The 12,036-nt window shown below is 43.7% G+C and overlaps 1 protein-coding gene across 3 annotated transcripts in view; it reads right to left on the bottom strand.

Annotated features, from left to right (window-relative positions):
• The window catches only part of CDON (cell adhesion associated, oncogene regulated), a 120,825-nt gene that overhangs the window by 23,258 nt on the left and 85,531 nt on the right, over nt 1-12,036 (bottom strand). For all 3 annotated transcript variants that reach the window (XM_085647398.1, XM_085647400.1, XM_085647399.1), the window contains exons 12-14: nt 7,222-7,422; nt 6,268-6,443; nt 4,714-4,816 (exon numbers count right to left, since the gene is read on the bottom strand). In XM_085647398.1, coding sequence (XP_085503524.1) covers nt 4,714-4,816; nt 6,268-6,443; nt 7,222-7,422 — 480 coding nt within the window. The remainder of the gene's footprint in view (nt 1-4,713; nt 4,817-6,267; nt 6,444-7,221; nt 7,423-12,036) is intronic.

Below are 12,036 nucleotides of genomic sequence, written 5' to 3'. Positions count from 1 at the left end.
AAACCTATGGTTTTTTCAGTGAATTTGTACGGTTTTTTAAATGCTAAGTTACTTTACGCCGTTCGTGCCGTGCGCTCCCACTTCACGCAGTGCGTTCCGTGCGCGCACGGTGCGCTTCGCGCACCGTGCGCGCACAGTGAGCACGCGGTGCGCTTTGCGCACCGCGCGCCCACTTTACGCAGTTAGTGCCGTGCACGCACGGTGGGCACGCGGTGCGCGCCCACGTTACGCTGGATGGGCCATGTACGCACAATGCGCTTCGCGCACCGTCCGCACACGGAGGACATATTGTGCGCATTGTTGTGAAAGATTTTATATTAAATGCTCATCTTTTATATGCCTTCCACAAAAGGTGCACTGCGGGCACCTTTTGCACACGGGGGGGGGGGGGAGGGAATGATTGGATTTTTTTTTTTAGAGTACATTTATTGCCGTACGCGTACGGTAAGCGCTTTCGGCGTTTTTTCAAAAAAAAATTTTTTTAATTTTTGGCTTGGGGGGGCCTTCAGGGACACCATGACCAAGGCTAGGGGGTCAGGAGCTGTCTAGTCTGCCCCTTTTCATGTTATCCAACTTTGTTTTTCCACCCCCCTCAGAGTGCGAGAGAGAAAATGGCGGCCGACACTTCCTGGTTTCGACCGATTCGAATGTTTATTAAGATCTAACAGCCAATCAGAATCGCGCTCGCGCACGGCACCGTACGCGAACGGTAAGCTTACGGTGCGCGCTCGGAGCGCGCTTACAGATATATATATTGATTTAAATGCTATTTTCTTAGGAAATACTGAACAGATTTACACCAAACCTACAAAAGGCACATCCTTGACCTGTAGACTACCTCTCTGCCAAATTTCAAGTAACTCTGTTCAGCCGTTCGGGCTGTAGCTGTGTCTAAAGGTCCTATGGAAAAATGCATGGGGAAAACGCGTTTTGGGACCCCCCTTTTTTCTCAGCCCCCGCTTGACGAATCACCCCGAGACTTTCAGGGTAGGAGCGGAGCGGAGCGTAGCGCCCCATTCGTTTTGAAAATTTTGCGAGGATTCGTCAACCGGTGCCAAAGTTATTCCAAATAGAATGTTGCGGATTTCCTATGGAAACATGGTCCTAACTATAACTATCTACTGGCGACCGCCAGTAGATGATTATATATATATATATATATATATATATATATATATATATATATATATATATATATATATATATATATATATATATATATATATATATATATATATATATATATTCCTATTGTCACGATGTGAAACAGACATTAAAAAAAAACTAAAACAATTACTTAAAACAGACATCCAGTTACAGAAAAGGCCTGTTCTCTTTACCCAGTGCTGCATTTCGACAATTAGGCACACGAGGCATTCCAGAAAGTTCCTTTGATTGATTATGTAAGTTTTTCGATTTTTAGACATATTGTGGCATCAGTCACCGAATGGCCACTTACCATTCAAAACAAGCACAAGGCAAGGCGCACAAAAGAACGACATTAATCTTCAGTCAAGTGTGCAGAACTGCCTCACAGGAACATACGGTTTTTAAGGGGGACGGTAACACCAAAACAATTCTTTAAATACTATTTGGGGCTTCGACAGGAACATATTGCAGACGTTTTCCTGGTGAATGCACAATAATGCCGTCCAGGAGAAAGAAACCTAACCTTCCAGTGCATTTAATGATGTCACACCTCAGGGTCTCGAATCCAGACCATTTATTTACCTGGCATGTGCCATGAAAAGCTAGGAGAGGTTTCTTTTCTGAGATAATGGGACTGTAGTTCCCTCACTCTTGCTCTGGGTCTCTGGAGAACGAATCCAAATCGAACCGGCTTCCCTAATGGAAAGGTTTTGTTGTGGCTGGCTGGGGGCCAGAACTCCTCGAGCAAACTCGTTCAGAAGAGCGAAGCGTGGGACCATAAATCAACCTCTTCCTTCTCGACATTCACGACTTTGAAGCATTTTTATAAACCGGGCCCTTTCTTAAGCAGTCTTAAATGAATGTGAACACTTCGAGAATCCCATAAAATACCACAGCCTAAGGAAAGCATGACTAAACTTACAAATTAAGTGAACAGAAAAGCACTAGAGAAATAAAACAGGTGGCTTTATACAGTCACAGGCAGAGTGGAGGTCTTCTTCTATACGGTCTCCGGCAATGGAGTCCAGAATTATTGAGTTCAATTCCCAGCTTCCCAAAGACCTTTGGTAACAGTCTATGAAGTTTTCAGTGGAATACACTTAGTTTTTAATGCTTAGAAACCACCTGCCCAACACAGAAAGCAACACAAAAGGATTCAGCGGTTAAAGCACAGAAAATTCTTGATTGATAGAATCCTTGCATGGAAGGAGAAGGATCACACAGTAAATTATAAATATGGAATCCTCGTCCCAGATCTGAATGCCATTAGAAGGAAATGCATTCAGTTCCTTTTGAAGTGGATCATGAAATAAAAGCAAAGCTGTAATATAAACACCAAAGTATACACCTGCCAAAATACCCTTAAAGACTAAAATAAGAGACATTATCATATCAAGTTACGAAAAGTGCTCATCTTTTATTACGATAGCAGGATGCATGGCAAATTTTCAGGATAGCCACTAAGCAAGTAATGAGTTCTATTTGGATGCATTCTATGTAAATTTACGTAACTTGGATAGCCTTAACATCTGGCACGGATCTAGCCCCGCATGGTCCAATTGGACCAACCTGCCCAACCACAGATTTACATTATCAGTGACCACGGTCACCAGAAAACCGATTAAAGCTGCAAAGCATACAAAATGCAATTTCAACACAAGTATCTCTTCAAGTGGCTCAATGCCCTGGATGGAAATGCCTCTAAATTCAACTTGTGCACACTCTATACCCTCCCAAATAGTTAAGATCCATCAATTATACCCAACGTTTGCAGTTTAAACCTTTACCATGTCCCCCTCTAATATCATCGATGTTTAGTGAGTGCAGTGAAGCAGCCTGGCGTGCCCGCGACTGTGCAACAGAAACAATAGCACAGTATATAGGAACAACAAATATCGGAAAGGCAAAGCAATCCTACAACACAAGAGGCACGTCAGTCTGGATGCAACAAACGCTTAGGCAGGTTAGGCAATTTAAAAGGCCATAACCAGGTTACTGGATTGGAAAGTGATTAAACCATTTGACATGACCCTTTGGCATAAGAAAGACAATTCTGAGCAGGGGCAGCCAGGAAGAGAGAGCGTAAAGGGGACGGGCTGGGGAATCTTGGACAGAATGGAACCAACCACAGAATGGGAGGCGGTGGGTCATCATAAGGGCACTGTCTGATAAATTTAACAGGAGGTTGGGCGCTACCTGGGTCAAACTGCCAGAATAGACTTCCTGCTCCAAACCCTTTCCCCCATATGCTAATGGCTTACAGTAGAAAAGGACATTCCCCAATCTTACAATAATTAGAAGCAGTGTCTTACATAATGTGCCCAGATGCGGATTTGCAGCCAGACATCAAATATAAGGGGCTTGTAAGATGCAGCAGTTTTAAAGCTGTTATTATGGCTAAGAGCAATGAATTAAGGGCCAGATGTATGAAGCATTTTAATGCTTGCACCCCGGCCATTTGCAACCAGTAAAATGCCTTCTGGTATGTACAAAATGCGACTCGGTAACTTGTTTCCAAATCTCATTTTGCTTTGGAAATTCGATATTAGGAAGGGGTATGTTTAGGGCGTCCCTTCCTAATACTCAATAGCGCTGGTATGTAGGAATGTTTTGCAACCAGGAATGCGATTGCAAAACATTCACAGTTACCACTAACTTCAAGTTGGTGGTAACCCATTTGCAAATGGGAAGGGGTCACCGAGGGACTCCTTGCCCTTTGTGAATGTGTGTTAGAAAAAAAAATGTTTAAAAGAGCAGTCCGTGGTCCCAGAGACCACTGCTTAGTCTTAATAATACAGGCCATTTCCCTATAAAGAAAACGGGTTGCATTACAAAAACAATATTGCTTTATTAAAAAGCAATCACAGGTCTGCTGACCCCAGCAGAGCACCATTCCTGTGATTGTAGCCATTCTCAATGGGTCGCACTTGCCACCTGCCTAATGAATTTTGATTAGGCAGGTCGTTAGCGACCCACTCGGCATCTCTAAACGTGACCGAGACACATTAGTTTATTTGATTTTGCGAGTATCTAATTGCGAGTCACAAAAACTCGCAGTTAGAAACTCACAAAATAAAATGGCCATATATCTGGCCCTAAAAGAGCTTCTCACAGAGCAGCTCTGAACAGGCTTGCTCAGTAATCACACTAATTCAGTCATTCCTACTTTCTATTATTTAGCAACTATCCAACTCGACGCTTCTCTCCAAACAATAGCTTTTCTTGGATTGAAATTATGAATTCCAGTGCTGCGTACCAGCGATTTCCGCCTGCTAGTTCTGAACACTTGCTCCGATGAGAATGTCTGCAGCCACCATTGGTCTGGAGCCCTTGCTTCAGCTGGACCTGTTAGGTTGCATACACCTAGTTTAAGCCAATTGTGGCTGGATGATATGATCAATATGGAGAAGAGGTACTCACCGGTTTCATATATAGTTTAGATGTTTTCCTGAGCCCACTCAAGAAATGTATATGATTTCGGACTAGCCAGTATGTGGATGTTCTTCTGACATACCGTCTATAAATGGTTAGTGTTCGGTCAACTGACCATAAGAGGTTTCCTACCTTCCACTTCATCTCGCTTGTAGTCGCCATCATTGTCACTATCTGTCGGCCGGTAGTATATGTAGAGACCTTGGATGGGGGTGTTATTGTTTGAATGAAGGTACTATAAGAAAAAAATACAAATTACAACATTAGCACAGCCTCCTGCATTGTTGCAGTGTAACAAAACACAATTTCAAAGGGTTTTCTAATAAAACTTATATCTGATTGATTTGACTAAGTGAATATCTTACAGTAAACTAGCTGCCTAATTGAAGGAGACCCTGAAATACTTAAGCTATATAAATAGTTCAATTAAGCCACTAGTACTCTGTCTGGAATGCTGAGCCACATAGCAATTAGTGCTCATTTGCAAAACATTCTAAGTACAGTGACATCATAAGTCAGGTAGGAACAGTATCAGTATCTGCCAATAGTGGGTCGGAATAGAGGGGCGGAGTGTGATATCAAGATTTCCCAAACTTCTTTTTAGAGTGAATAACTGTTAATTTCATTTTCCCCTTGATGTAAACCTCTGGCTCAGTACTGCAAAACCAGAGATGGCAACCAACACCGGTGAATGGTCTGACTAAAGGACTATGGTGCTTAATTTACATAATGGAGAAGTCTAAAAAGAATTGGAATGTTGAGTGCTCCATTGAAGGCAATGGAGTGCTTCGGGCTTCTAATGGGAGGTAGAGGCCCGGAGCATCAACATTCCAATGTTTGTTCACAGCTGTTGCTTTAAACAAAGGCCTCACGGAGCCCGAGGGGATTTCAGCCCACTCTGGCTCAGTGAGGCTTTTGTTTTACAAATTAGATCATACTGCTCTCTAGTGGTGGAATGTTCCAATAGCCTTAGAGCCCTCCGTAGTGGGCTCTAACCGGCCATTAAAAGCCCACTCCCTTGTTAAAGGCTGCTGGAGCGGGCCCTTAATGGCCAGTAGAGCCCACTACGGTGGGCTCCAAGGCTATATTAGAACTCTGGAATGTTGGGAGCCCCATTGAAGACAATTAAGTGGCTCTGGGGTAATTGGGGCCCGAACAAGACTTCTGCTCCAACAGTTCAATGTTTGCCTTTCTGTTTCTCCCTCAGTGGGTGGAATGCTCTAAAACCCTTATAGCCCTCCTGCCTCGAGCTATACAGAAAGTTAAAGGCATGTACAGCACCTGTGGCTCAGGTCTATAACTCAGGTTCACTGAATGTTGCATATAAGGTATTGCTGTAGTCACTTGTATGTGTATAAAGACATACGATAAGAGACCTCACTTGACTGAAGTGAAAGCACACTGCATGGCCATAATTGTCTTATAACTAGAGTGAAGTCCACTACACTGTCTAAGAACTGCAATTTGGGTTCTAACGATAACCCAAACAGAGTAAGAGGATATCAAACTTGTACTGTCTTATTCATTCAATCTAATTTCTTCTCTTTTTGCGACAACCACCTGTTCTCTGCCAACTATAAGCTGAGGCAGGATTCAGTGGAAGGCAGCAAATAAATACAAAAATACGAACTGAAGCAAAAAAGAAAGAAAGGTAACCCGAGCACAGGAGGAATATCCTTCACTTACAGTCCACTTCAGCATGATCTCGGTGTCGGACACTGCTTCAGTGTGGCCTATGTGAGGCACTATAAGCAGACGGTTAGTGAAGCGCTTTTGAATGACCTGGTACGTTCGAGAGGGAGCACTGCGCACGCTTTCTCCATAATAATTCATGGCAATTACTCGAAAACGGTATACAGCGCCTGGTGAAAAACAAAGAGCATTAAGTGACTGCAATTGTGATTAACTTCTTGACCAAACCCCAAACTCATTTACAGAAACAATGAAAAACACAGAGGCATATACCAGCCAGTTTAAGGCACAGTGTACGATTCCACCCTAGCAGAGTTGTCAACAATTATTTACCTTAGTTTTATAGGCATTCAATCATAGAAAAAGTCCATGGGGAAATGGGCTGGGTCATTGCGCTTATCCAGGAGGGCCAGATCAATGCCAGAATTTCACAATATCCAATGCAATAGAAATTAATTCAGATCCATTGTATTCAAATCTAGATTTCACAGAAGTGATAATCCTGCATAGCATCCTGGACCTACGTTGGTTATTCTTCGGTCAGATTAACAGAAAACATAGGAAGAGCTTGTACACATATAATATTTTTTTAAAGAACCTTGCTCTTGTTATAAGTATGGTCTCAGTTTGTTCCATTCAATGTGAGCATTTGCACAGAAGGTTAATTTGTCACTTCAGCATGCACAAGCTGTTGAACTGCCCACTTCTCTACACACTGGAGTACCCAGACTGGAAAAGGAACTAAGCACACACATTTGTCCAACAGGCTCCTCCCCTCATTTCAGCCACAACACTTGGGATACAGAGACGACCTGCTTCAAGACTGCAGTAGCCTTATCCTTGGCACCTGAAGGCGGATCAGCATCACATGCATCCTGAGAGATGAAAGCACTGCAGCTCAGGAATACTGAGGGATAATTTAAAGTGCGCATGCGCAAGGACAGGTACCTGGCTCCAGGTTGGTAACTTCAACAGACAGCTTGGTAGGAGAGATGTTGTCTGCAGCAATCTGCCAGGTTTTGCTGGTTCGCTTGTACTCCACTTTGAAGGATGTGATGGGGGATCCACCGTTGGCCCTAGGGATCCACGTGACGTACACAGAGGTCTCTGATGCAGTTGAGATAGTGGGTCGATCTGGTGCTTCTGGAACTAAACAAAGAAAAGAAATGGTGTAACAAGGAACGCACAATAAACGTTCAATCTTACGCAGTGGCCTAGGCACATCTTTCTATCTTACTAAAATAATATATTTCACTGCCCAACCCAAGCAGTTACATTTTCGGAAATCACACAATCAACTACAAAACTTAACCAGTATCCTAACTAAGTTCTGAATTATAACAGAAATCAACCAAATACTTCCATCTTTTATTGTTGACTTTCACTCCAATATTTACACCAGTAACTTCTGAAATGTCCGTGCTTTACCAAGGCAACAGACCTTCCCCATTTATCGATCCAGGTTCTGAACTCACATATCAGTATGTTCCAATCATGTTCCAATTTGGGCTGAAGATACCCCTAAGAAACACTACATCATGGTGCAATAGCAGTCCACTTTCAGAATCAATTTTCCCCTCCAATCACTCATTGACCGTATATCTCCCTTTGACCGTGCCGAGCACTCCGGTGCCTTGTTAGGTAGGTTTGAGCAATATAAATACCACATGCACACATTCACTCTGTATATGCATGTGCACATTGAAGCCATCAACAATTGAATCGAAGATAACACAATCACTCTATATCCCACTACAGTCCCCAAACTGCCCTTTGGCCACTCATATGTATTGTCACCAAAACAACAGCTTAAACATAGCAGAAAGTAAACTAGGATGCAGTGTAAAAAATTTGCTTGGAAGAAAAAACATAGAACTAGCAGTAAAATGCACAGCACAGTAGAAGTGAAAACATTAAATCTGCTGATTGTTGAAGAAAGGCATGTAATGGATTGATTAAGGGCATTAATCAGGTGCCAACTATCTTGGTAAAGAATTAAACAAACCAGTCTGACCTCCGGTAAAGACTACGAAAACTCTACTGCGCAACAATATTTAGGAGCCCAGTGAGCTCAAATATTTCAAATTAACAGGGATTCTCCCAGTTCAATGATCTAAAAATCAAGGCCTTGCTTCCATTATGTAGGCATTATGTGGGGCACCTATGGTTGTCCAAGAGGCAGAAGGCGCTCAGCATTAGGCCACACCTATCGGGTAACAATGCGCTTATTACCAGTTTCATTCATTTATTTGTGAGGGACAACAACATGAGAGTCGCTTCTTTACTGCCACTAAAAACCAAGCGTTTGGCACGGCCATACTTGCAAGTCTGTTTCAAAACATGCAGCACACTGGAGCAATACTTACAGAACTCACTTGGCGTTACAGACAGCAATAGGAAACAGAGAGAGTAAAAGAGAAGGAGGGTTAGTAAGTTTGACATCAAACAATGTTTGGTGAGGCAACCACGTTTTATTTAAACAAAATGAGGCGAACTGTTAAGAAAGAAAGCCTTTCTGCGAAACCAGACTGACAGGATGACTAGTAATCCCTTGCAATAATGCACCGAAAACGTTTCAAGCATACAACATTATTTACAAGCTTTTAGAGCCCTACAAAGACGACAGATGACATTGAAGAAAACCGCAAACACAATACAACCACAAGGCAAACAGATTTGTTTTTGTGTTACATGCTCGACCTAAAAACAAACGTAGAGGGATGTGCACATCATATTTAGAGAACTTGGTAAATACACTACAAAGAAAGGAGATGAATGATCAAGCATTTGAAAGGAAAGTAAGTGAGCCTAGCAGGTAGCCTTAAAACTAACATCTAACTTGCATGACTATCTGCTATCCTGTGAGGAGAAAAGTAATGAAAATAAAATACTGTTGAAACAAAGAGGTATTTGGATTATATTTCGAAGAGTTATGGGCACCTCAGAACAGACAAGCACCCAAGGATGCTAATCCAGACGTGCCTACTTAGGAGCGAGTCAACTCTTGTCCCACAGAAGGAGCAAAGAACAGGGCTTACAGAATCAGAAAGGATTTGAGAGCTATGAGGAATGCGAAGCTATCATCCAGCACCTCCAAGTGACCTGGAAGTCTGTTCAAAAGATTGGCCACCGTCTCTCTGAAGGAGGGACATCCATGAATGTTACTGTGGCACAGTCGCTAGTCTATATGGAAGAACAAAAGTAAAAGACGAAGGCTTATATATTTCCCTGGTGTGGTGAAATGTGCCAGGCGAAGCACATAAAAACAAAGGAGCTGAGCCATCCTCTCAGGTTGTGAATCAGGTAAGCCAAGGTATTCTGCCAATGTTGTAAATGTTCAGAATGGACTCCGTGAGCTTCACATATAGATTGTTTGCATAATCAAGCCAATGTGAGTCTAAACTACGGGCATTAACCCCTTCGCCGCGCCAGGAATTCCGCCGTGGCGCTGGGGGGGGGGGGGGGGTTGGGGGCAGCGCGGTTGCGCTGTGCTCGTGACGGAACCACTCCGTCACGAGCCACGGTTGAGCTGTGCTCATGACGGAATGGTTCCGTCACGTCTCCGCCCACTGCGCTAATCGCCCGCACAGGCGGGGAATTAGCGCCGCGTGGGCGGAGCGGCCGCCAACGGCCACAGCATGACGGAACCACTCCGTCATGAGCACAGCGCAACCGTGGCTCATGACGGAGTGGTTCCGTCATGAGCGGGGAAGGGGTTAATCAGCTGCCTGGTTGAAAAAGTGCTCTGGTGTACAACACTATAAATAAACTAAGGTCAAATGAGATCGCTGGGCTGCAAACACTCCCTGAAGGTTGAATCATCTCCAGAGGAAGGCTCTTCGATATTAACTTGATTTAGTGGCACCCATTCTGACATCATTCAATCCTTCACCCTATGGGAGGGAAGAACTGACGGCTGGCTGGGGAGGGGGAGGGGGGGGGGCCTTACTTGTGAAAACATAGATGTGTAGAATCAGACTGCAAATTGGAGCCAAATGAGAGAAGAAGCTGACAAGGCTTAGTGCAGACAGTTAAAGGTATGGTGAGACCAGAACCAAGTGACCAACACTGACAGCAGGTGGAGCATCTCTAAGAGTGCCTTGTGATTGACTCTCTAGAAGAATAAAAGGCAGTGGGGAGATATTACCAGAGTCTGCAGGTTCTCGCAGATTGGGCCCAAAGCCAGACTTGCATGGGCACGCTGATGCTGTGGTCTTGCAAATGAGCGGGAACTACTACTATCATATTTCTGGCTGTAAAGCACATCCTGTGAGTGAGTCCAGCATCATTGGTTCAAGAGTTTTAACTAATGGTTGGAGAAGTTCAACAGGTAGTGTGATGTGGATTTAAAACTATATTAAAAGATACTACAAATTCTTGTAAGTTGTCCTTGGTGCTAAAATGCTGATGCCCAGCCAAAAAAGTGGTTTGACACTTCGAAGAAAGAAAAACCCTTTAATAGGAAGGAGGAGGGTGGGCAGTGCTTTGTTACCACGCAACTCAAATGGAGTAAAGATAGGCTGCCGTATTCAGACAGCACTGATTTTGCACTAGTCTCATCAATGGATATAGCGCCTGCTTCAGAAGCTAAACCTTTAAGTAAAACTACCTTCACAGTAATTCTAGTAGCTATAATCCTTGCTCCTCCTCCATGTAGGGTGGAAACCGCACTTCTGTAGTACGCTAGCCTAAAACGTGACGAGGCTGCAGCTTTAGATCCTTTCAAGGAACACTGTGCTTGAACTCCCATTCTTATAATTAACAGTCGAGTTCCACTATTTTGACCTGAGATCATATATATTCAGACCTATCCAATGCAAGCAGTTGTTGTTAACCCCTTCAGCGCTGGGCGAATTCCGCCGCGGTGCTGAAGGGTTCGAGCGCGGGCGGGCTCATGACGGAACGGTTCCGTCATGAGCACAGCTCAACCGTGGCTCATGACGGAACCGTTCCGTCATGAGCATGGAAGGGGTTAAAGGTGTACGGGCATGACGAACGATAACAGACTCAACAAGAAAATATTTCTCACTAGCCTGTGTTCCAACTCTCAATCTCTCCCAAATTGTTAGGAGTGATTTCAAAGGGTTGACTTTGACAGCTCCATTGTACCCGGCAGTCCTCTGGCTCACCCTAGCAGAAGACATGGGAGACTGCAGAATGGTCCCATTCCTTTATCGGTACTGGCGTAGAAATACAGATTAGAATTGTGACGTGTCTTTGAAAAACATATCAATATCACATTCTACAATTAACCTGCCTGTGATAGTCTAACCACAACGCTGGAGCATTGTTTGGCCCTGATGTAAATAGGTAAATTATCACCTGCTTTACAGCCAATCGTAATAAAGGGACACCCTATAGCCAATTCACCGGAAACAAATTTCCTTGTTTAAAGAGGGAGCGTGTGGTTGTTTGGTGTGCAGGTTAACTGTGTCTTGCTTGTGAGAAAGGGGATTCTTTCAGAATGCCTTATAACTGCCAATGATTCAGTGAGCTTTTCTAGGAAGAACCCCAAGATGAAACATGGTGAAATTGGCAACAAGAGTTTGTGAACCCCCAAGAACTGCTGCCGCTGCATCAAGAGTTTCTGGACCGCCTGCCTGCTGTCTGAATGCCTGGGAGCCACAAAAGCCAAATAATACTCCCTTGGAAATGAGCCGCTGGGAAAAACCCCGACATTTTGGGACCTTGTATTAAATGAGTCAACATAGTTGGTCATGTAGCTATGTGAGGAAAAAGCGACTGGACCACTAAAGCGAATAC

The sequence above is a fragment of the Triturus cristatus genome, chromosome 3_2, assembly GCF_964204655.1.
Source record: "Triturus cristatus chromosome 3_2, aTriCri1.1, whole genome shotgun sequence".
Taxonomy (NCBI): Eukaryota; Metazoa; Chordata; class Amphibia; order Caudata; family Salamandridae; genus Triturus; species Triturus cristatus.
The sequence above is the reverse complement of the archived record's forward strand: the minus strand, read 5'-3'. Positions and strand labels throughout refer to the sequence as shown.